We start from the raw sequence: 26,940 nt of genomic DNA on the forward strand, positions 1-26,940 counted from the left end.
CTTTTTATAATGTATCTTTTTATGTATCCTTTTACAAAGTATCTCTTTACAATGTATCTTTTTATGTATCCTTTTATAATGTATCTTTTTACATGTGTTTGGAGGCTGTAGAAGCTCTACACAGTGCTGAAACAAACCCGAATTTTTCTCCTATTGACTTTAATGGGATTCGAATTCGAATTTGACCACCCAAATTTTTTTGCTATATTCAGCCGAATAGCTGTCGAATCGAATAGTGAGCTATTCGACCAACACTACTTCCTATATAGCAGCTAGGCAAACCAGAATGACAGGTATACCACAACAACAGCATCCAGTGCCATACAACACCCCATCACAACATGGGAAAAAGATAGAGAAAATATAGAAAAAAGTTATTCCCTAAATTAAAGATAATTCTATAAAAAGCATGTAATGAGATGTATGGGGGCAGTATGGTGGCTCAGAGATTATCACACTGGCCTTTGCAGTGCTAGGTCCCAGGTTTGAGTGGGTTTCTTCTGGGTACTCCAGTTTCCTCCCACATCCCAAAAACATGTCGTAAGGTAATTGGCTACCCCCAAAAATTGACCTTAGACTGTATTAAAGACATACGACTATGTTGGGGACCTTAGATTGTGACATAACTTTAGACTTTGTACAGCGCTGCATATTACGATGGCTCTATATAAATACTGTGTGAAAATAATGATAATGATAATGAGATGTAATCAAAATACAAATACAAAAACACCAAATAGTCAAATGGTCAAGATTAGAAAAATCGCCAATTACATTTGATAAAAGCAAACCCTCTTAATAATTCATCAAATATAATCATTTTTACTATCTCTGTTAATCATAACAGAGTATACTATATGAGTGATTTAAAACACTTTAAACCTTAAATCTAACCCAAATTTAATTAAGATATATCTGCTGCGCACGTGAGCAGTTCTGAGCCCAGGCAAACCCTGCTCTTCCAGATTTATTCAGTATAGCCCCTTCCACCGGCCAATCAGGAAATAGCCTCCTAATCTCCCTTGGCTATTTAGCTAGCTCAGACATAGCACTCTGTGTTTGTGCAACACGTCTCCACTGTAATGCACGTGGGTGTGGACCCACTGTGCCACTGACTGGGTATGCTCCTAAGGGGTGTAACTAATCCGCTACCTGGTCTTCACTAGAGCCTCTGATGGTGAGGATAGGCTTGGGTGCAGGGTAGCTGCCAGGTGCCACTCCAGAGCGACCCCTAGGTCAGTGGCAGCTGACCAGAGGGGTCAGGGTACATGCAAGCACCGAGGGGGCTTGTGTGGCCAAGAGGGCGGTGGCAATCAGACAAAGTCCAAAAACAAGATCCGAGGTCAGGGTCAGGTACACAGCAAAGCAAACAGAGGAAGCACCTTTGCCCTAGGAATTTAGACAAGCTAAAACCTTGAGATTGCTCAGGCAACTTCCTGTAGTAGGAAGTGCCTTTAAATACTAGCAGAGATCCAGCCATAGGCTGTAGAAACAGAGGGTGTGTATGTGTTGCCTCATAGATGGAGAGACACACCCACGCCACACCCCAAAATTGCTAACAGCTTCTCAGGATCCATTTGCAGACCAGTGTCGGATATTATGTATCCAAGGAATGGAAGAGAGGATTTCTCAAAGAAACATTTCTCGAACTTGGCATACAGACGATTTTGCCTTAATCTTTGAAGGACCAAACGAACCTGCTTCTGGTGAGTAGCCAGATCTGGAGAAAAAACAAGGATATCATCAAGATACACTACAACACAGGAATATACCAAATCTCTGAAGATGTCGTTAACAAACTCCTGGAACACTGCAGGGGCGTTGCCTAGTCCAAAGGGCATTACCAGGTATTTATAGTGACCGTCACGGGTATTGAAGGCGGTTTTCCACTCATCTTGGCGAATCCTGATCAGATTGTAGGCCCCACGTAGGTCTAATTTGGAAAAAACTTTAGCTCCCCTAAGGCGGTCAAACAATTCAGGGATTAGGGGAAGCGGGTACTTATTTTTTACTGTTATCTTGTTAAAACCCCTGTAGTCGATGCAAGGACGTAGTGAGTCATCTTTCTTCTTCTCAAAGAAGAAACCTGCACCAGCCGGAGAGGAAGATTTGCGGATAAATCCTCTGTCAAGGTTCTCTTTGATATACTCGGACATGGCTTGAGTCTGCTGGTAAAAGGGGATAGATGCGCCCACGAGGAGGCGAGGAGCCCGGGACCAAGTCAATAGGACAGTCATACAGCCTGTGAGGGGGTAGCGTCTCAGCCTCCTTTTTATCAAAGACATTCATATAAGCACGATAGGCTGCCGGCAGACCCTGGAGATTGGGTGGTACCTGTGTTGACCGAGCTGGCGGGACAGAAAGGAGACACTTTCCATGACAGGATGGTCCCCAACGCAGCACCTCTCCGAACCTCCAGTCAAGGACAGGTTCATGAACACGTAGCCACAGAAGTACCAGAAGGAGGAGATGTGACAGACTTGACAGAACCAGGAACGCAATTTCTTCAGAATGAAGTGTTCCCTCCTGTAATTTTACAGGGTCTGTGATACAGTATATGGACTCAGACAGAGCCTTTCCATCGACAGACAATATGGTCAGAGGCCTCTGTAGGCGTTGAACGGGTATCTGATAACGATCCACTAGGCATTGTTGCAGGAAGTTCCCTGCTGCTCTGGAATTCAGAAGCGCCAGCTGCGTAAATTGAACATTGCCTAATGACAAGGTTACTGGCAGAGTCAGAGGAGGAGAGGAATAACCTTCACCTAGGGCCGCCTCTCCCACGGACCCTAGGCTCTGAAGTTTCCAGGCTTCAGGGGACAAGTGCGGAGCACATGATCAGAACTACCACAATAGAAACAAAGTCCTTTGGCACGGTGGTGATTGCGCTCCTGTTCAGACAGCCTAACCCGATCGACCTGCATGGGCTCAGGGTCTGCTGTCAACATGGGAGGCAGTGTTCTCAAAGCCTGCGGAGGTGAAAATGCCAGATGACAAGGACCCCCTTTACGTGCCACTTCTCTGGCACCTTCCTTGCGGAAGGTCCCTAGGAAGGTTTGTAGATCCATTATAACTGGGTGGTTCCTTTCCCAGAGGGGATTGATCCAGGCCAGCGCCTCTTCAGTAAGGTGTGACATCAGAAAAGCCACTTTGGCTCGGTCAGAGGCAAATTGGTGAGGTAAAAGTTCAAAATGAAGAGTATATTGATTTATGAACCCCCGGCACTGCTTGGGGTCACCATTGAAACGTGGGGGAGCTGAAAGATGAGATCCAGAACCTAGTACGTAGGAAGGAAGCGGGGCAGGAACTGGAGCAGAGATCAGGCAGCAATCAGGCAAAAGTCCATAAACATAATCCGAGGTCAGGGTCAGGCGGCAAACAGGCAAAGTCCAAGGGTAAGTAAACAAGGTCTGGTACACAGCAAAGCAAACAGAGGAAGCACCTTTGCACTAGGAGTTTAGACAAGCTAAAACCTTGAGAATGCTCAGGCAACTTTCTGTAGTAGTATGGCGTGTATGTGTTGCCTCATAGATGAAGAGAGACACACCCCACGCCAGCTCAAACACCATAGCAAGTCTTCAGCAGGAAGGAAACTCTGGCATGGAACACAGGTACTGGGATTACTCTACCTGAAAATAGGATCCGGCGCCTGTGCCTGCAATTAGAAGCAGCAGCGCCAGCACGACCCGCAGGGCTAACATCCACTAGTGCCAAGCCCCCTACCTTTTCATAAATCCCGGGAAGGTTACGGTCATTTTCAAATAGCCACTACCCTGCAACTTTAAGGCTACTCAGTGTTTCTTGCGTTTTTCCAATTCATCAGACATTACTCCACGCTGATAGCTCCCATGACTGCACTGACCTGCAAGGATGTTGATCCTAGCATCTTTCTGTCTAACCACGATGACGACTGGGTACCTCAGCTACCATGGGTGGAGTTTGCCCACAACAACCATGTCAGCACTAGCACCAAAAAATCCCAATTCTACATTGTCTACAGCAAACATCCTCGCCTCCCGACTCATGTACCCTGCTCTGCCAAAGTACCTACACTCTGCAAAAAGACTTTATTAGTATCTGGTCTTCTACATAGAAGCCTCTGAAACATTCAGCTCTCAGACATAAGAATTTTGCAGGTCGGCATCGCACAACTCTTTCCATGTATCTCTGCTAAAACCATTAGTCCTGAATTGCTTTTCTTGTCCCTCACCCTTGGCTATACCTGCTCCCGATCCATCATATTTTGGATTTCAAAATTCCTTACAAGAAGTTAATGTACCTGATAGATTGCAAAGGTTTTGGTCCAGAGGAGAATGTTGGGTTCCAGCTTCAGATGTGTCTGTTCCACAAATGGTCTTAGGTATTCGTCCACTAATTGGCTGGCATTGGAAGAGATGTTATCTATGCCAGATACGATTGAGCATCCTTGGGGGGGCATAAAAAGTTGGTAACTTTGGATTTTTATTGTTCTAAGGGCCAAGGCGCAGAGTCTTCTCCAGTGCCTCTGATGGTAAGTATGTTGGGCTGCTGGTTACCGCCACGTTGCTGTCCATGGGCACACTAGGGTAGGCAGGATGATGTCCACGGATTTACAGAAGCCTTTCCAAAAGTGGGTGGTAAACTGAAACCTGCGGTCAAATACAATGTGTGTTGGCATACCGTAGAGACTAAACATTTAATGGATAAAGATTGGCACCAACACAGCTCCCAATGATAAAGCCGGAAAGGGTACAAAGTGGGCCATCTTGGAAAAGCGATCCATGACTACAAATAACAGTACAGCCATTGGAAGGTGGAAGATCTGTAATGAAATCAATGGAAAGGTGACACCAAGGCACCCTGGGTATGGGCAAAGGTAGAAGCAGACCCGCTGGGGCACAGAAAGACGACTTCGTCTGAGCACAGACAGCACAGGCCTTGACATAGTTTGTCACATCCTTCCAAAAGTTGGGCAACTAGTACAGAAGGGAAAGAAATGTGAATGTTCTATGAATGTCCGGATGACCAGAAAGTTTGGAATCATGTGCCCATCGTAAAATTCTGGTGTAAAGTTGAAGTGGCAGTAAAGTTTTACCCAGAAGATTAGCGGATTCCTGGATAGAGGTCAAGGCTAGGATGTGGGCTGGCGGGATGATAAACTCTGGCTCTGCAGCAGTCTTGGAATTCTGTGGGTCAAAGCAGTGAGAAAGAGGGTCAGTTCGGGAGTTATTGGAACCAGGTTTGAAGGTAATGATAAAATCAAACCGAGAAAAGAATAAAGACCAACGGGCCTGCCGAGGGTTGAGGAAGTGAGCATATTGTAGATACTGGAGGTTTTTATGGTCAGTAAAAATAGTAACCTTGTGAGGCGAACCTTCCAAGAGGTATTGCCACTCCTCCAGAGCAAGCTTGATGGTTAGGAACTCCCTGTCCCCAATGGAGTAATTCCTTTCCACTGAGGAGAATTTCCTTGAGAAAAACGCACAGGGGTGTTGCGATCCGGTGGGGGTCTGGAAAAGCTCCCACTCCGACGGAGGAGTCCTCAACCTCAATGGAGAAGGGCTTGGTGACATAGGGCCTAAGAAGAGCTGGGCCAGAAAAAAAAGCCTTTTTTAGGATATGAAAAGCCTCAATAGCCTCAGAGGACCAGTTCCTAATGTCAGCATCCTTCTGGGTCAGTGCCATGATGGGTGCGACCAGCGCGGAGTAATTTCTGATAAACTACCAGTAATAGTTTGTAAATCCCAGAAAGCGCTGAGTAGCCTTAAGACCCCTGTGCAGTGGCCAGTTGGAGATAGCAGCAACCTTTTCAGGATCCATGAAGAGGACTTCTTTAGAAACTTTGTAACCTAGGAAGGGTACCCGAGAAAGTTCGTACAGGCACTTCTCTGCCATTATCTCTCAGCAGTTGTAAGACCAAACGGACATGTTGTCTGAGTAGGCAAGTCTGAAAAAAAATCAGAATGTCATCCAAATAGACAACAATGCAGATATAAAAAAGATCTTGAAACACCTCATTAACAAAGTTTTGGAAAACAGCCGGGACATTACAGAGACTGAAGGACATCACAAGGTATTCATAATGCCCATCTCTGATGTTAAATGCTGTTTTCCATTCACCCCCCTCCTTGATCCGAATTGGATTGTGTGCACCTCGGAGGTCTAGCTTAGTAAAGATCTGTGCTCCACGGAGACGGTGAAAGTGAGCGACAGAGGGTAGCGGTTCTTTATGATAATGGCATTCAGACCACGGTAGGCATATAATAATTCAGCAATTCTCAACGTCCATATTCATTTTTGTATACATGCAGGCACAGATATTATGAGAGATAAACCAACACACCAACAACACCTGTGTAAGGTATCTAAGGAACTTACTTTACTATATACTATACTTTACTATCCAAAAACACCCCCAGTATTATAAAATTGGCTAGTTTGCAAGGATTAAATTTAAAATGTTGATAAATTATTTGTTTACTTAGATTGCATCATGATCCCCTCCATCTGTGAAGGCTAAACATCCGACATGAGCGTTCACGCCCATCTACATATTGGCAGACTACCCTTCTGGTGGTCTGTGGGTGTCCCTCCTTTGCTAGAATAGGACAGATCATTCTGGAGAGGCAGTACATAAGGGTTTGGCTTTCTTTTCCCTTATCCAATATAGCGCATGTGTTTACGCATCAAGTGTGCAGTATTCTTTATGACGCAGGCTACTCTGCAATGGATATGGAAACAGCTTCCGCTATCCATGTGGAGGTTCTTGCGCCACGTGAAACGGTCATTTTTTGCCATTTATAATTTATAACATATTTATAATGATGATGTTAGGAAATGCTCATCTGGCCGACAACTCGTGCTGTGTACCATCGCAATATAAAACACTTTGTTCTCTCCAAAGATGTCATTTGCAACAGCCAGGAGAACTAAGATAGCAGCAGCCCCTGCTTCCCTTTAGCCATGCGGCCTGATGGATTTATGGCATCCCCAGCATCCATTGGTAGGCTGTGCACAGCTGAAGGGGATTTTAGAGGCTGTTCAGCTCCTGACTCAGTCCTGCATTGTCATTGGCTGCTGCCGCTTTATAGCCACTCTGTGCCTGTTATAGCGTCTGCTGGGCTTACCTGTGTTGGAGTGATTTTTGAGTATTCTGTTACTGACCTGTACCTGTTCCTGACTATCCATTAAACTCTGCCTGGACTGACCTCTGCTTGTGACCCGAACTCTGTTTGTGGGTGTCCCTTTGTACTTCGCTTGGTGGACTGTTTTACTGTGTTTTGACCTCCGCTTGTTTTTGGATTTCCTGACATTTTGTACTCAGTATTTGTGCACTCTGTACTCTGTATTAGTCGGCTCTAGACACCATCCCTTGCCCACCAAGTCCTGGGGGCAACCAAGTGCTGGGAGGCTGAGTGGAGGCTGCTATAGCCAAAGACTGCAGTGATAGATTGGGAGATTGGTGTCTGGGGAATACTGGTATTGACCCGGGCCTTACAGATGACTGGAGGAACACTTGGATTGTGGCAGTTGGAAACTGGACATCTTGGCGTGTGGGCATTGGTTACTTTTTGTACTTTGGAATTGAAAGGGATTTGGGGTATAACTCATTGGAAAAGGTAAGCCTTTGCACCTATAGTTATACTAGATGTAATTGCCAGTTTTGGGGATACATCTGTTGCTACTAAATTTTATCTAATGCAGGCGCTGTACAACCAAGGCGATGCGCATAGAAATAAGGTAGACTCTAGTAGCGCTTATTGATTATTATTCCGCTTACTGAATATTTCACTAAGTCCTATGACATGATACATTTATAATACTGGGGGTGTTTTTGGTTGAGTATAGTAGGTTCCTTAGATACTTTACACAGGTGTAGTTAATGGATTGTTAACATTAGTTTTTTTCACATATGTGGAGTTTAACTAGGCTCCTCCAAGATGGATTCCAAGTTTATCACAGGGTTATATTGCACGTATCACTATACACATTATGGTAGCAACTCTGTAATTATTTTAAGTTGTTATTCTTCAATCTGGGTATCCATAACTGACATCTGCTTTGTATTCTGTGCAACCCTTGCAATGGTATCATCCATTTTCTGTTCTATCAAATCAAACCTTGAACCAAGGCCCTGTAGATCTTGTTTCAGCTCAGATGTGATTACAACTGAGGTCTTAGCCAGCTAATTTCGTATAAACACAGTGAGGTGTTTCAGCAATCTTCCTTCTCCTTCAGGTAGGATAGTGCTAGGTGTTATATGATAACTCTCTAGTTGTAAATGGAAGCATGAGGGATTTAATTCCTGGTAATAAGTAAAGCATTAATGTTAAGATGGCCCCCTCCCTTTAAAGTTGGGAAGTCAGGGCTGCTTATGGCTATGGAAGCCTGGGAGCCTGGGGTCTGGAGAGCAGGTTCCTTCAATTAACTGGCTGGAGATGCTGGGGGTGATTCATCACGCAGTGTCTGAGATCGGGGATTCTGATCCTTAACTTTGTCTCCTGCCTTGCCCACCATAATCGCTGGCTCCCTAGTAGGATGAGAACGATCTCTGCTCCAGAAAGAGCTGTTGCCGCTGAGTCCCTGCTGTGTGAGAGCCAAATAGGGAGCCAGAGGGGTGCTGCGCGACCTAGAGAATTTCCATCAACATTGCCGGCGCATGCACACTCCGTTAAATTAAATTTAAATGGTTTTTGAATTTTGTAAGAATTAATGCCTTAAAAGTTCCTTTATGGTTTCTTATAAATTTTTTCTTGCAAATTTTCTATGCATATGTATGTAATTTGGGATGTGGCATTTTGTTGATTATTAAGGTGTACTGGAGCATTTCTCAAATAAAAATAACTACCTTGATTTTTTATTTGAATCAGTTTATATTTGATCAGAGATAGTAAACTGATTTAATTTAAAAAAATGTCATTTATCTTCAGCCGAGAGCTGACATGCACATGACAATATTCTGACATTAGTAGAGCATTTTGCATAATGCCATGGCAAAAGAGATATATGCATAAATTTTACATAAAACTTTGTATTAGGCTAAGCATTAAATTATAGTTAAAACCATCAAAATGTAATAGCTGTCTTAATGTATGACCAAAGACCAAAGTTTTATGGAATTACGAGTAATTAATTGAGAAAAGTGAAAAAAATGGATTACAAATCGTGTTTTCTGGGGAGGGACATCAAAAGGTCGTTCTGATGCCCCAGCACTGTACACAGTTTTCCTACCATACAAGTTATGAAAGCAACTGTCATTTAGTGAACACATTCAGATGTTGTTTATGAAAAATTTTATAGGCCAAACGTGTTTTGCCTAATGGCTTCTTCTTTGGGAAATTCAAGACATGTGAGGAATTGCTGCAATGAAGGATAAATAACTTTAATAAGTAATATTCAAAAGTGGGTTTGTAACACTATGTCAAAAAAAATGTTTTTTTGTGCCTAAATACGGGTATTATGCATTGATAGGCATATGTGAGTATATATACATTATATAAAGATTTGATATAATTAGTTTACGTTGAGATAAATTACGTTATTAAAAGTAAAGACATTTCAAGTAAGAATATATATTTCAGTAGTTTGAGGATAAATGAGTTGTAGTTTCTGGTACATAGGGTTTGGTCTTGTAAGGTTGATGGCTTCTATTCCCTTCTTGTGAGAGATATTGCTGTGGAGAGCTTCTATAATAATAGGCACAAGAATTGTTAGTGGTGGTAATTTAATTTTATTGGTTAACTTTGGCAGCTCAATTGTGTCTTTGACAGCTTGATTACATATGGGCATAGGTAGGAGTCCACCATTTCACTGGCACTGAAGGAAATGGATCCAATTCCCGATATAATGGGATGGCCTGCTGGGTTTTTAATGTCTTTTGGCAAAGCATAGAACGTTGGGATAACAGGGTATTTAGTGTATAAGTAATCTTTTGTTGCTTTATATATAGTACCATATGTGTATGCTTGATTTATGATCTGTTATTATTCCTGGTAAAAGTTGACCAGGGTTCCTCGGGCTATTTTGCTGTACCATTCTTTGTTGTCCAGTATCTTCAGAGTTGGACGTATTGGCTGGTATCCATAATTACTATGTTCCCTCCTTTTTTGGAGGGTTTAATGATAATGTTAGGATTATTCTTCAACTGAGGTTGGGGTTTTTTGATTGGAGGGAGTGAAGTTGCTGTTGGAAGGAGGTATAGGTACAGGCTTCTGAGTGTCATGAGTGATCAAATCCACAAAGATTTGAATGCGTGGGCTGTATGAGATCTTGGGGTGAAGGGTAAATTTCAAGAGGGAATTTGGGTGCGTGGGATCTATGGGATTGGAGTTGGTTTTGTTTTTGAGTGTTCATTTCCTAGCAATAGTTATTAAAGTGCCTTAAATGCCCTAAAATCATCTATATTGAAGTCCTAAATTTAAATGTTTGGTGTCTTATATATTAATTTAAGTGTCAGATTTGTCACCTGTAGTGGGAGAAATTATAGGCCCATATTCAGAACTTTAAGTTCACTTGGGGATAGGCCAGAGGAGGATAAATTAATAATTTCTATGTTTCTGGGTTTTTTGTCCATTTGGAAAAAATGTGTGTTTTTATGATTTTTTGTTGTTGTCCCTTTATAGTCAAATATGGGGTTGTTTCTTTCTCTTTGTTACTTATAAATGCTGAGAAGTGGGACACCATAATAAAGTGTGTAGTTTATCAATACCTACATTTGCCCCACTTTATTAGTAAAATGCAGTGGTCTTTCAGGCTGCTCAGTGGCTCAATATCACCATTTGACTAGTGAATGACCACTAGTTACCTGCATCTAAATACATTGTTCCTCAAAAGTACACAGAGTAAACCAGTTGGTTATAATAAACCAGTTTTGGAAAGGACTTGATGAAACAAACAGCTTTTTATTCAGAACCAATAGATGTAGAAATCTGCTATCAAGATATTTTGGAGGCAGTTGAAGGAGTTTATCTCCTGAAAGAATGTGTAGCTGAAATCACCAACTTGCAGCCTCGAAATGAATTGGCAATTGAACTTTATGATAGATTTCCTATAGCATTATAGGCATTTCAGATATATGAAGATAAAGAACATGGGGGCACTAATGTCTGATACCAACATCTGAACGCTTGGAACGGATTTCAAATATAGGTGGTGAGTTAACAGTAAAAAAAAAAAAAAAAAAAAATAAAAAAAAAATATATATGTATATTTGGAATGGGTCAATTATATGAAATTACTTTATATTGCGATTACTACCTATATTTTTGTAGCATATCATGGCAGAATATCTTGGACTAGTTCCACCCCTTTTAACCCAATAGGACATGATCTTTATAAACTATGTAGGTGTACACAACCTATCCACTCTCATTTTCGTCCTCCCTTTGAAGGAAATGGATATGTAAATTTATTTTCCCACATATTGCCCAGCAAGATTCAGCCTCTCCTAGCCTGAAACTCTGCTACCTTCTAGAGGGGAGAGAGGGAGGGGAGAACTCCATGCCGGTCTAAAAGTTGTAGCTCTTGCTAGACATCTTCTTAGATGTTAAACAAGTCCAAAATTATGCAGTGGATCATGTCCTTCCTGGAACACATAGCATGCATTTAAACAAAACCACCTAACTATTTCCTGTAGTCCAGTCCAGACAACCTGCGCTGCTGCATCCTGACATAACTACAAGGAGTGAGATTCCTGACATGCTCGCAGAGGAAGATTCTGTGGCTTACTGCTCCTGTTACCTATGCACTGTTCTACCACAGTTCACCGTGACTCCCTAGAAAAGTGCTACTTATGTTGGGTGTGACAGTATTCCAATATGGAAAATAGCGAGCTGCAAGAGAATCAATGAAGCAGAAAGACAAACAATATGCAACATCAATATGCACCTATCTTGTGCAAAACAATTAATTTAAAAAAGACAACAAATAATTTGCACAACTTTTGTCAATTGTATGTATTTGAACTGACAATGCAAAGCATTTCCTGGGCTTAGGAACAAATATATATAATTTTAGAAAGTGGACGGCGGCTGCAACAATGTCCAGACCAGTAGATAATATTGACCACAGTAGAATCCTTAGTTCGGATATGTTTAAGATATGCCAGGTGGAATAACAGTAGCACTTAAGGTTTTGTTGTAGTTCTGTAGGGTCAAGAGTCTGTTGGATGAAATCATACCATTTGCCAAAACATTTTGATACATATTTGTCATCAGCTTCAATATCTTCTAACAAGTTCCTAATGAATATTACCTGCAGCAGGGCAATCATAGTATTTTGGCTGGGGGTTGTGAATTATGATTAATAATACACTGCTGAATTATGTTTCTCCTTGCAGCTAGGAGACATAGTGAGATCCAGGTTTGTTTGCCCCTACCAGGTCTTATTGGGGAAACCCTCCCAACAACCTAGTAAAACCAAAGCACTGGATCAAGGGGGTTTTTAGATTCCTAATGTGATATATAAAGTGAGGACTGAGGCACGGAATGATTGCATGAGGTTCCACAGGCACTGTTTTAGGGTAGCTGGGGAGTTCCCATTTTTCTGATACAGCGATCCTCTGGGTGCACCAGGGGAGCTTGACTGCATCTGCGAGTGAAGGGCTTGGTATGCCCTATGATAAAGTTTGAATCGGGTTTCCTCCAGATTTAATTCAGCATAGTCTTCCATACCGTCATGTAACCTTAAACATTATATTGCATGAGGGGGGCGGACTTAAATTCCTTGCAGTTGGGGATAAAAGGGAGGGTCACTGAAAGCAGCTTGTCCTAGTGATTTGATCGTACTGTTTGAGTCAGGTTGGGCGTCCTGGATTTACAGAAAATGGGAAAGTTCGAGATAGTTAAGGTGGCTGCAGAGCTTGGAAGTTTAAATTTGAGTTGAAGGGCTCGGGGAGGGGGGAGGTGATAGGATGGGGGGGCTAGGGTGGTAAAAGTCCCCCACCACTAATCCTAAAACCCCTGTGCTACCGCGAGCACAGCTGCCAGGTGGAATAGGCCACGTGCGCCCTTCTGCAGTGGGGCATTGCCTGGGATTTTAAGCCCAAAGAGCGCCTCCTAACAGCAGTATACAGATTTGAGTAGATTTTTTTAAGAATGGACTTGATGGCTTTTGGATGAGTTACCAGCTCCCCTTATGGTGTGTACAGAAAAGGGATGTGGGCAGATTTAAACACTGGGTGGATCAAGTTCAACAGCAATATGCCCAATTTATTGCCTAATTTTTGTAGGTTTAGGTGTTTTCTATTGAACTGCTTATGCCTCTCAAGCCAACCATCAAAGTGGGCCTTAGCAACTGCCAAGTTTGTCTATTTGTTGGGGAGGGACATCTAATAAGCCGATCTGCACTTGATGAAGCTTCGCCAGGGCCCCTAAGTATGCTGCCTGTGTCTATTTATTGCTGGTTGCCTCCCAGAAGAGTATTGCATTGTCTTTATCCTTTGAGTTGGTGGTGGAGTATGCTGTCCATGTGGGTTGTAATTCTTACAAGTGAAATCGTTATAGAAAGACGATGAAAATCTACACATCTACAAGTCTCTCCTAAGGAGGGTATTGTAGAGGGAGATGACGGCCAGGGCATGGTGGGAGTGTGGGACAAAAAAAAAGTATTGCCTTTCTACCAGAAATTGTTGGCACCAACAATTATTTAGAAAGACTGTAAACTGACAAAACGGGCGAGTAATGTGTTAGATTGAATAGAGAAAAAGGGTGTCTCCCTGGCAGTAGACTGGGGGTCCTTTCCTTAGCTACATTTATAACTCCAACAATTTAAATTAAAATCTCCTCCAACAATGTTATGAGTATTAGTGTGATTCAAGTGGTAATGTCTTAGAAAAATGTCCCCGTTAGACAGTTAGGGGCTCCCCACCTTAAAGAGGGACACTTCTTTGTCTTGAAATTTAAAAAGTAATTTAGCTATTCTGCCTACCTGGTCACAGGATGAGAACAGGATTTTGCATTGGAGATTTTCAGGAGTAGGAAAAGTACTCCCCCCTTCCTGCTCACCTCAGGGGAACCTACCATTGTGCCAACCCATAGCTTCTGCCTTCAGTAGAAATCCTCACAACACAGGAGTGTTTCTTGCAACAGCGCAATGTTGGCCCCCAGGCATTTTGTCACACTTAACTTTTTCTTGTGAAAGTGCAGGCGCCTCTCTCCTGTGCATGCAAGCAGTTTTGAGCACGCCTGCTCTTCCAGATTTAATCAACATGTCATCTCCCACCAGCTAATTAGGAAAAAGCCTTCTAATTGCCCTTGGCTATTTAACTGGTTCAGACACTCCGTGTTTGTGCAACGTGTCTCCACTTGTGCTCAGCCCCTAGCTCTTCCGACCATTTACTTTACAGCTGTCTGTAGAGTGCTTTCCAAGTCAAGCTCCTGTGTTACCCCCTTGTTGCGCAGTCTGTTCTTACCCTCCCTGTTTCCTTGTGCTGTTCAAGTGTTCCTTTGTGTCTGCAGTGACCCCAACAGTAACCATTTCCTGGTTTTCCGATCCTTGGCCCATTGCTGCGTGCCCTGACCCTGGCCTACCTTGACTATTTTTCTGCCTAGGGCTTTGGTACTGTGCATTATCCTGTCCACCCTGGTATGCCCAATGACCTGGCAGCAGCAAGAAGTGCAACATCCTCACCACTAAAGGCTTTGGAACGATCAGGGGTCAGGCTCCGAGTCCAGTGGCTGAAGCAGCAAGCAGACACAGGCGGAAGCAGTCCAGGATCTATGCACAAGCAGGGGTAGCAGATAAGGAGAAAACACAAACGTAGTCAAAGCACAAGCTGAGGTCGGTAGCTAGTAGTGTAAGTTGGAGACGGAGTGCAAGGAAGAGTAGTCGTTTAAACAGCAGCCAAAGGTCGGTACACAGGTAGCAGTTTGGAGAGCGCAATGTAACAGTAGCAGGAAGAGCAAGATATTGGCAGAGCACAATAATCTGGCAACAGGAAGTTTCAGAGACATGACTTAAATACAAAGTTCATGGGAGGGGCCTGAAGTTCAAGGTCCAGCAAGATACTAAGTATCAGGGTATCTTTGTCTAAGGAATCCAACAGAGTGCAAAAGGCAAACCCTCAAGTGGTGCAGTAGACAGAGCTGCAGCCAGACACTGAAGCATCCCTGGGTTCGGATCCTGACAGGTTTTCAGCTTCAGTCACAAAGTTTCCCCACTGACCAGGCTAAAGTAGCATATTAAATTTCCTTACTTCCTGAAGAAACATGGGTAGGAAATGAATGGATCTGGTCTCCAATAGTATTGAGCCTCTTTAGGAAAGTTTTGATGAACCAGCCTCCACAGTGGCCAGCATGACCCACCAAGGGTCACTTACTGTGGGACAGTTTGCAGTAGAGTTTTGTGCTTGACAGCAGAGCTCACCCTAAACAATATGGCACCCCATACTAACTTCTGGCAGAGCCTTTCTGGTCGCATCAAAGGCTGGTCAAGCGATTCCCACTGCTCTGGATGACCTGATCTCCCTGGCCACCCAGATTGATATTTATTTCCAAGAGCGTTTTCAGCCAAAATCTTACTCATGCAAGCCTTCTCACCATGACTAGCTCCATCCTTCCAGGCCTTCCGGCCCTCTGGGCTTTCCTCCTTCTCCTTCATCAGAAGTACTCAGAAGTCTCCTTCATCAGAAGTACTTTGCTTCTTCCTCTGCCCATTCCAAAGGAGCCTTGGTGTCACCTGTCTATAGATTTCATTACAGATCTTCCACCTTCTGATAGCTGTACAGTTATTTGGGTAGTCGTGGATTGCTTTTGCAAAATGGCCCACTTTGTTCCCCTTCCCGCTTTAATATCCGCTGCTGTGTTGGTGCCAATCTGTGAAATTTTTAGGCTCCACGGTATGTCTATGCATATTGTATCCGGCTGTGGGGTTCAGTTTAAGTCCCGCTTTTGGAAAAAAAACCCTGATAATTTCTGCAGAGCCTCCTCGGCCTATCACCCGCAGACCAATGGGCAGGCGTATAGAGCTTTCAGGCCCTGGAGCAAAATCTTTGAGCTCTTTTATCTGTCCACCATGATAACTGGATAGCTCTGCTACCATAGGTGGAGTTCGCTCACAATAAACATGTCAGCACCAGCACCCAAGAGTCTCCATTCCTCATTGTCCACGACAAACACCCTCGCCTCCCATCTTCTATACACAGCCCCCTAGCTCTGCTGAGTATTTCCTCTACACCTACGTCCAGCTCCACCTCTTGTGTTAGCCCCTTGTTGCCCAGACTGTTATTGCCCTGTCTGTTCCCTGCCTGTGCTGATCCAGTGTCGCTCAGCATCTGTGGTGACCCCTGTTTCTCCTGTGTTCCCTTGTGTCTGTGGTGACCCTGTTTGACTGGTATCTATTTCCTGGATTTCTGGTTCTTGACCCCTGGCTTTGTTTCTGACCTCTCTTGCTTGCTGCTTGCACCATCCTCGGCCTACCTTGACTATTCTCCTGCCTAGTGATCTGGAGCAATGATTTTGTACTGTGCATTATCTAGCTCACCCTGGTGTGTTCAAGGACCACGACCTGGCAGAAGCCAGCAGTGCAACATCCTCACCACTAGAGGCTCTGGAGAAGACTTGGCTCCTGCTTAGATTCTGCACCTTCTCAGGTCTCACACCACTAATTGTGCAAGTTGTAACCCCCCATAGGCTCTGTCTCCCCAAGTGTGACAGTTTTAGGTGTTGGAGGACCGCCATTTGCTTGTTAGGGGATCTAAGCCCCTTATCATTTCAAGTGAGAGGAAAGAATATGTCCAAACCTTGCTGTTTAGGAGAAGTCTTGTGTCAAGTAATCTTGGTGGAGGGCCAGGTGAGATGGTGTATATATATGTTGAGTATAGGCAGGCCAGGGTAGATAAGTCTCCAGCTGGTCAGTGTTAGCTGTATGTTCCAGGGAGAAGGGGGATCAGAATTTGGGGTTCTAGGAAATGTAAAATGGGGCATGGGCAAAACAAAAAATAGTCCAACAATTGACAGGATTTTAAGAGCTTCCCTTTTTTCATGGAATCAATTGGTCACTAACCAATTGTTGCGAGTGAACACCCCGGGAATCGAACAAGGAAAGGATAAAGCACATCACTTCACGCTGTTAGTGGTCAAATATGCTATGTCAAAAGAATCGTTGTTTATCTGCTTTTGAGATAGGTCTTGTTCCTTGAAGGCTTGAGGTGTGTGTGTGTTTTGGCACTTTGTTCTGATTGCCTGGATGATCCAGATGATTTTTCAGAGCTGGGTGATTCTGGGGTGTTTGATGGGGTGGTTGTGTCTCCAAAGTCTCCTTCCACTAATGGGTCAGGGGATGAGATCCAGTCTCTAATGAATTCTTCAGCCTTGCAATGGCTTGTGAAGTTATGGTTAGCCCCTTTGAAAGTAGGTGGAGTGTGGCGGTATGGGGTATGTAAGCTGAAAATGTACCTAGCAATGGTGTAGCAGATAGCAGAGCAGTTGGAACTGTTTTCTCTTTTAAGACACATCTGTGGTGTAATCTGTAAAGCAACTTGGCCCCCTCCAGCGGGAGGTCGTGGTGAGTACGGTAGGCTTGTAAAATGGCAGCTCTGTCCACATAATCAAGGTATTTTGCCATCAACGGTTGTGGGATGGCACTGTCCTTATGATGAGATCCCAAAAATTGGGCCCTTTTCATATGGCACACCTTATCTATCTCCAGCTGGACCGGTATTATGGTAGAGCAGAGGTCGGAAAGCCGCCTAGGAATGTAGTTTTCTGAGAAACATATTATATGCGATTATTCTGGTAAGATCTATTATCTAGATCATCAATCCTGTCTGTCAGGTGATCAATTTGTTTTTCTATAGCAGATATGGTGGATTGGGTCTGGGTAAAATCATATTCCATTATTGTGTTTATCTTCTTCAGTGTTGAGTCGGTGGGAGTGGTCTTCGATCTCCTGGCAGAGAGACTGTATGTCCTTGCCTATGGCCACATCTATTGCTTGTTCCAGCGTAGGTCTCAGGAGCACCGCCACTGCAGTGGAGTATGACCGGTCTGCCGAGTGGGTGAGGGAGCTGCTTTTTTGGCCTGCAGAGGGATATTGTCAGCCATGTTGGATTGTGTGGAGTGTGCAGTCTCCCTGTGCGCACTCCAGAAATCAGTCTGTCTGGTATACATGGAGGGGGTTTGAGCACTGTATCCAGGTAGTTCGGCGTGAAGTGGGCATGTACCAGAACAGATTCCCTCCCAATAGGAGCCTCTATAAAACATTACTTGTCCATGAGGACCTTAAGCGGAAGCCAGCACTGGTTCTTAAAGATTCCTTAAGAACCAGCACTTTCATATTTGACAGCAGGTGCAAGTTTTTTTGTCTTTTTTGCCTCTTCTGATCCAGTACTAGAAGGCAGCATCTATGTGTTTTTACTAATGCTACATGTGCTTTACCACCCCAGACATCTCTTTACCACCCCAGACTTTAATTGGAATCACTTGTCACTGCTAGACAATTTAGAAAAAAATGAAAAAAAAAAAAAAAACAATGCTTTTGCATCCACTTTCTAACACTTGAAAAAGCCTGGCTGTTACCGCCTGTTACCATTCCTGAGCACCTAGTGGTTGCCTGTAAGAGCTTGGGATCAATGAAAGTTTTTATTTTTTTACTACTACTGTGAACTAAGCCTAAATTATTACACTGCATTAATTACACAATTACACCACTACCACTAGTACACTTATACTCTTTAGAAAACATGGAACACTAGGAAGCTGAAGTATATTCCAAAGATAATGGAAAAAAATTCTGTGCTGTGAGTGAGGGCATTAAAAAGTTGGAGCAAAGTATGAGGGGCAGTAGAAATTTAGGGGTTACATAAAAAAAATGGGATCACCAAATTTGTCACATGTTGCCTATCCCACCTTTTTCTTTTAAATTTTATTTTGATATGCAACCAAACATAATACAGTACAATACATATTAAAGAACAGCTTGCTCCAAAAGTTGAATGTCCAAGCTCCATAAATTTTGTTTTTTTTTGCATTTTTTTTTGCTTTGTGATTAACTCACAGTGAGGATTTTCATACAGTAACTGACACCACGCTGCTTAATAATATGTTGATACAAACATCTGTCCTAATTGTATTTATTAAAATATTGTACCTGTTCTGACCTACATACAAATTCAACTTAAGAACAAACCTACAGTCCCCTATCTCATATGTAACCCAGGGACTACCTGTACATAAAAGAACGCAATGTTACCAAAACATCATGATACGTCAGTAAAGTGTCCTAATTAGTATACCACAGATTTAAAGAGTCAAAACCAAAAGAAAAAAAAATGTATAAATATCAGCCCTATATTTATTACATTGTCTCAGTATATTGATTTTTTTATTGCACAGTGTATTCCTATCTAAAGAATTGCATTATTGCTTTTTCATTTTTAACAAGAAAGAGCAAAAGGAAAAAACAAAGGGGAGAGAGGGGGTAATATTAGGAGGAAAAGGAGTTGTGGGCAGAGAGGGGCCGAGGAGGGAAGAGTGGCAGTATTGTTACTTGCTTTACATCCTCAGACAAATCATGATTGTCCACTGTGAACAGGAGAAGCTGTAGGAGAGGCATCTCTCATTAACAGAGCATATTCACGAGTATTTGTATTGCAACCAGTAAAACCAGGTTTGATTAAATTTCTCTGAGCAGTTGTTGTGTGTGGCTATCAGGCCTTCAATTTCATTTATATCATTCACCTGACCTATCCAATGGTGTATAGGAGAAGGGGTGGACAGTTTCCAAAAAGCTGCTATACGGGCTTTTGCTGCGTTAAGTAAGTGACGCAGTAGAGATTTGTTATATCGCTTACAGGACATGGTGGTCGCCTGTAGAAGAGCAAATGCCAGACTGTCAGTAACGCCAATACCTGTTAAATGACGTATAATTTGTGAATCTTTTTTACTGGAATGGTGAGAGTGCTGGACAGCTCTAAAATGTGTAAAGCATAGTGCCTGGTTTTATATGACATCACCAAACAGTCCGCACCTGTCTGTGGGAATATTTTGGCTAGTGTTGGGATTCTGTACCATTTTGTGAAGATTTTTTAGTTTGTTTTTTAGTATCTGTTGCTGATGGAAGCTTTGTGACTAGGAGGAGGATGTAGGAGGTTTCAGTCAATTCTGAAGAAGGCGGATTAGCAGGGTATATTTCTGCCAGTAGTATATGTTATGCACTCTATACCATTCTTTGTGCAGGGTCAGAGGACCGGCAGATGATTTTTAGAGATGACAGGGGGCTTTGAAAGAGGGAAAGGAATGTATAAAGTGATTAAGTTGTAGAGGCCGACAGAAACCTAGGGGGGGTAACGAGTGTTCGGCTTGCAAGTCAGCAACAGGTACATAAGAAAAATGGTAAGCTCCAAAAATTTCCTGTTTTGCTCATTTTTTAAAAACAGCACTTGGAGAGTGATACCCATGAGCGGGTGGTGGCACATTTGGGAGAGCCCAAAGTTCAGTGACCATGTTAAGTCAAGTTTTCATCACATTATTTATTTATAATTCACAACAATCTAGTTTGGTAATATTAGCTTTTTACACATCTAAATATATTTGAAAGCCAAATATCCTTTAATAGACAAAATTTGATCTATGTGGGTTTTAATATCTCTAATACATATGTTCTTGTAACTATCTAGATAAACATATAGAAAAATCTTCAGTGCTCATAATATGTATCTTTATAGTGAAATATACTACTAAGAAGCCTTATATTAGGAGTATTCTGTACTTATCTCTGATGAATCTCTGTATTGAAAACTTATGATCATCTCTAAAATCAGTTTCACTTTGTTAGCATCTTTAAATTTATTTAATACAAAAATATAACCTCTACTTATCTAACTATTATAGTGTGGGTCTGTTAACCTCAAAAAAATCCCCTGAAGAATTTTACTCAGGTGAAACGTGTCGCGTGAATTGAAATAATAAAGTAATCACATATTTTTTTAGATATCTATTCTCTCTTTGTGCCTAGAAAAAGCCTGCCTTTCTCTCCTCTTATGTTCTTATCTAATTGTAATAGATATACCAGTCTGGACATAATATTCATCTTGAGCACATTACATCTGCCAAACCAATAAAGGGTCAGTTTCTTCCATCTTAGAAACATTTTCTATATACTATTAAAAGAGGTAAGTAATTCAGTTCTACTATGCGCAAAAGTTTTGCAGGGATGCATCTACCTAAATAAGAGATAACATGTCTTGTCCATTTAAAGGGTAAATGTGGTGCCCAGCCCACTTTTGACCAGGTGGCTACAGTTTCCCCTCCCCCAGCTAAAAAAAAATTTCAGACCAATGTAGTTGAAAATATTTAAAAATAATGTCCTATGGGAGAACGTCTGATTGTGAGCAGCTGGAAAGGCTGGGTAAGTGGTAAGAGAAGAAGGTGGCTGTCTAATGGTAGAAGGATTTTGTGATCTGGAACTTCCTGTATCGTCTACTAACAATACGGCCCTCTCTGCAGCTACTATTGTTGATGTTCTGTCAAATTTTTCTACCCATCATATTTTTTCACTAGATGAAAATAAACTTGGAGGATTTAAGGTTAGACACTGGGTACAATAGGCACCAGGCAGGGGTTAGGCACTGGAGAGGGGTGAAAAGGCTTAAGATTTCTGACCCTCTTTTGCACCTGTCTCTCTTTCTGACAATCCATAACCTAACAATTGTAATGATGTAGTTGATATAGTGTACTTGGACTTTGCTAAAGCATTTGACACAGTACCCCACAGACGGTTAATAGGCAAGTTAGGGTCAATAGGTTTAGAAAAGTCAATCTGTAAATGGATAAAGAACTGGCTTAAAGACTACATGCAGAGTAAATAATAATGCTTCATACTCTGAATAGTCTAAGGTTATTAGTGGTGTACAGTGCTGGGACTATTACTGTTTAACATCTTTATAAATGATATATAGATTGGGATTAAAAGTACCATTTCTGTGTTTGCAGTTGAAACCAAACTTTGTAATAGAATTAAGTCCATACAGGATGTCTATAATCTACAAGCTGACCTGGATGTACTGTTTGATTGGGCAGCCAAGTGGCAAATTACATTTACTATAGATAAATGTAAAGTTATGCACTTGGGGGTCTAACAACACGCATGCTTCATACTGTCTAAGGGAATACATTTGGGGGAGTCAGGAATGGAAAAGGATCTGGGGGTTCTGGTAGATCATAGACTTAATAACAGCATGCAATGGCAAGCTGCAATATCTAAAGCTAGCAAATTTTTTTCCTGTATTAAAAGAGGAATAGACTGCAGAGATCGAGACATAATCCTGTCCCTGTACAAAGCATTGGTCAGACCACATCTGGAATATGCCGTCCAGTTTTGGGCACCAGTTCACAAAAAGGAGATTTTGGAATTGGAAAGAGTGCAGAGAAGGGCAATTAAACTAATAAAAGGAATGGAGGAGCTCAGCTATGAGGAGAGATTAGCTGAACTGAATCTATTCTCCCTTGAGAAGAGATGTTTAAAGGGGGATATGATCACCCAGTATAAATTTATAGATGTTCGATATGGAGAACTCTCTTCCTGATTATTCACTTTGAGATCATAACAAAGAACAAGAGGAAACTTTTTGCGTATGGAGGAAAATAAGTTTAAGTTCCGGATAAGGAAGGGATTCTTCACTGTAAGATCTGCGAAAATGTGGACATGGCTCCCTCTAGAAGAAGTTTCAGCAACTACTATATGGTATAGGAAAACAAACCTAAATAAGCAAAGTTACTATAACAAGCCCCTGTGAATAATGTTCATAGTAAAAAATCAATAAAAAATATACCAAAAATAATGCACAATATATTAGTGTAATAATAATGCACTTTGGAGTAATTTCTGTAAAAAAGAAGTGCAATCGATTCCTTATGAGCAGCAAACTAACCAAACAGGAGATAATCAGGTTAAAATAAATTGGTCTGCATGTAATCATTTAGAGTAATTTAAATAAAAGCATTGTTATTTATAATAAAGCATACCATGTTCTAAGTGGTGTAAAAACACAAAGGCTTTTCTCTGGATCCCATGCACAGTAAGGGTCACGTGTGCCCAGGCAACTTCTATGAAAAGAGCAAGGATGAGAAAAATAATTGTACACTTTTAAGCAAACATACTGGCATTAATCCGAATTACATTTCAGACTATTTTAATGTTTATATTTAAATTATCTGTGGATTAATTTTAGCTTCTTCATTTAAACAGTTTGAGAAGCAATGCTATGTGCTCCGTTAACATAGTTTGTAAAGTTTACATACTTAGTGTAAATATTGTACTTGTAACAACACAGTCAAGCACTGCATGCAATATTTTAACATTTTTTTCAAGATAAGATTTCTATCTCACACAATATATTATAAAAAACAACATCAAGTCTATCAATTCAAGTGTTATAATCAATTAAATAATAAAGTGTCCTGGTGCTCTAAAATATACAATGTTCTAGTGTTATTAAAAGAAAATTAGTATTCACTTCTTTCAAAATAAATTTCAAATTCCTAAATTGCTTTTGTGCTTCCCATATCAGTCTCCATCACCATGTGCATGACCATCCTTCAAACAAGTGCTAATCCCCTGTGCTCAAAAGAGGACATTAACCTCTATATCAAAGGAAAATCTGTTAGCACAGTTGGTCTCCTACTCATGTCCTACTCATTCATTTTCATCTTCTTTTTCACTACAGTCCTCTGTGGGCTTTGGTTTATGACAAAATATGATTACATCCTGATCTATCAGATGCCTCAATTTCGTATTTTTCGTAAATTTTTTTCACATTTTTTTCATGATTCATCCACCTCTTTCTGGGCCTTCCCTGTGTTTTCTGTCCCTCTGGTCTCCAATGTACTGCTCTCTTTTCATTCATTATCCCTGAATGCCCATCCCATGCTATTCTTTGAGCTTTAAGAAACTTGATTTTGTCTGCATCATCTAATAATTGCTCTAATTTGTAGTTCATTCTTATTCTCCACATTTTGGAACAAGAAAGGAACAAGAAAAGGGCATTCCAAAAACATAAAAATGAAGGATCACCTTTATCGTTTGAAATTATAAACAATATAACAAAAGATGTAAAAAGGAGACAAAATGTGCAAAACTTCAAAATGAATGAAAGATTGCAAAGGAAAGTAAGGCAAACCCTAAATTTTTAAGAAATTTTTAAGAAAAATGTATTATTAGCAAAAAGATCAGATCTGAGCGTGTAGGCCCCTTAAAGGATGTCTCTGGGTTGGTAACCAGGGATAAAAAGGCAGATTTGCTAAACACTTCTAAACGTTTACGGGGTGCAGAATCCAAGCAACAGCCTGGTTTCCAAAGCCTCTAGAGGAGAGGATGTTGCGCTGCAGGCTGTTGTCAGGATGCGGCCCCCATGCACACAGCTGCTGGTAACTGCTGACAGGATAGGACCAAAGCAGAGTACAGGAGCGCAAGGCATGAGAGTAGTCAGACGTACCTCAGGTAGTAAACAGGGGTATTCAGAGAGAGCTGGGGTCGGTACACCAAAAAGTCAGTATCAGGAACTGAGAATGCAGACAGGAACCTGGAAAGAGCCTAGAAGAACTCCTTGTTCAGGCAACATCCTGTTGCCAGTCACTTCCTTTTATAGGGGAGGTCATGTGACCAGCAGGTAACAGAACCCACCACCAGAGGAAGTGCTGGAGCAGAGGCAGCTCAGATGGAGTTCACACTGCTGCCATCAGATGGAGTGCAGCAGTGGATTACTCTAGTCCTCGGGGGTATGGAGACAGATCTCAAGGAGTGACATGTGTCAGAGCAGGAAGTGACCAGTGGATAAGATTCCTGGATGGAGCCGTTGCTGCTGGCTACAGAGATCCGAGATCTGGCTATAGAGATTTGATGTTATCTTTCTGTAAGTATTTTATTTTTGAATTACTTCCTTGGTTGTAGGATTTCCTGGACATTCTGTTGGTATTATTTTTATACACTAAATTAAACTTTATTTATAAACTCAAATTTTTATTATTTCCTAATTTTACTCAATCTATAGAAATTCCGCCTTACTCTAAATGACTAAATCTAATATTTAAAAGTCAATATTTAGTCACAGTTTGTACCTCTGCACCTTCCTGTACATCTTTTATGGAGATAGCACACCTTTTTGATACTTTGATCAATTTAATTCTCTTTCATTTTAATCTTTCTGTCAGGGTCTCCACAGACAGGTAGCACAGGATCACCCGAGGCACCAGATCCAAGTGACACCAGGTCTTCACCAGGGCACCCAGCAAGGGGTGATAGGCCGGTAGTCTTGAGGCCACCGGACTCTTTGCTGCTGGGTGTCACCAGATCATGACCCCTGGAGTCACCCTACCTGAGGAGGAAAGCTGGAGTGGCCTTGGTGTGGAGACAGGTGGCAGACCAATGGAGTTAGGATTCCAGGCACAGGTCTGGGCAAGCAGCAAACAGGCTTTGTCGGACGGGACAGGACGGTTTAGTGGAGAGTGCTGCGGGAACCGACAAGTATTGTGGCTTTATCTAAGATGAGTGTGTTCCCTATATTTTCATACTCTATCCAGATGCTACCCATTATTGTAGGAACATTAGATTTAAAAGAGCCTAACAACCTTTTCAGATCTTTCATATGGGTGGTTAAACAGCCGAGAATGAGCCTTTGTTTCCTACAGCAACCAAGTGGGGAACGGACGACCTAAACTGTATAGCTGGGCTATAAAAATAATTCCCATGTTCATTACTGCCTACTGGCATAGTATCAGAAAGATTGGATTACAGGGAAATCCCACCACATGTGAAGGTAAGAACCCACTACACATTCCCACTTACACTAGCACAATTCACAAGAAGGGTAAGGTCTATGGAGAATCTATTTGGCATTCAATAGACCCCTAACTAACCCCTAAATCTTTCCCCATGTCATCCAGGCCCAATTAGAAGCATTCCCATCGGGAATAAATAATTACTAGTAAATTGAGGGGAAAACATGTCGCACAGGATTGACTGTGGACCAAAGCTTTTTGAATAACATAAATGCATGACTAATAAAGGAGAGTAGCACTAGAGAAGTAAAAAAATGTCTAAGCTGGAGATGGGACACACACCATGAAATGAAGGCCTCATTTTCCACCATAAAACCCTGCAAGACTGCCCTTTGGGTCAGGGACAATGTTTTTGTCATTTAATCCCCAGTCCTAAACTGGGATAAAGCCCACCTGATCGAGATCCACTGGGCAGAGGAAAAGAGGTAAAAGGAGGTTCGCCAGAATTTTTGCATACAATTAGGGTCAGTAGTTAGCACTGGAAGGCACTATAGTGTCTGCAAAGTCATTAAAAGCAGAGAGAAAGAGCAAGATTAAGGTCAAGAGACAGGCTTTGACCTGGCTTCATTTGTTTAAAGGCCAATGTAAATTCATTCCCCGATAGGGGGCTTTCCAGTATTTGGGCATCCTGATCAGAGATCCCAGACAGACCAAATTTAGCCAAGAATACTTGGATGTCATGATATCTACACTCATTCAAGACATCTAGGAGATCCAAAGGTAGAACGCTGAACATTTTCCCATAAAGGTGCAAAGATGCCTAATAATATCTTCTGGCTTAGTATAGCAACAACTATCAGAGTGCCAGATTTGATCCACAGTACATGTGGTGCATATTAATACCAATGCCCCAGCCAGGAATTTACTACTGGCCACCCATATTAGCAGGGGTGCTAAATCCTGCACTGTGTTATGCCTTAAAAAAGATCTTCAAGTTAAGTTTGAGACTCTATATGCTGCTACATCACCAATAAAGGGAAGAATTTAGTCTCCAAAACCTGGTTGAGTGGTCTGTTTCTGTAAACGTTAAAGTAAATGTAATTGGGGAGTGATTCAAGACTGTAATTGGCATTATAGAGGCAGAGGACAAGTATGAGAGATCTGTGACCAAGTGAAATAAAGTGTGCCATGGTAAGAGACAATGCACCCAACAAAGAGTTCAGAGTGGGGTTTAAAGGCATGTTAAGGT

General features: G+C 41.9%; 1 protein-coding gene across 7 annotated transcripts in view; it reads right to left on the reverse strand.

Annotated features, from left to right (window-relative positions):
* SEMA6B (semaphorin 6B) overlaps positions 1-26,940 on the reverse strand; it is a 251,243-nt gene that overhangs the window by 6,826 nt on the left and 217,477 nt on the right. For all 7 annotated transcript variants that reach the window (XM_072405052.1, XM_072405057.1, XM_072405051.1 and 4 more), the window contains one exon: positions 22,941-23,021. In XM_072405052.1, the coding sequence (XP_072261153.1) occupies positions 22,941-23,021 (81 nt within the window). The remainder of the gene's footprint in view (positions 1-22,940; positions 23,022-26,940) is intronic.

This window comes from Pyxicephalus adspersus, chromosome 3 (genome assembly GCF_032062135.1).
Source record: "Pyxicephalus adspersus chromosome 3, UCB_Pads_2.0, whole genome shotgun sequence".
NCBI classification, from domain to species: Eukaryota; Metazoa; Chordata; class Amphibia; order Anura; family Pyxicephalidae; genus Pyxicephalus; species Pyxicephalus adspersus.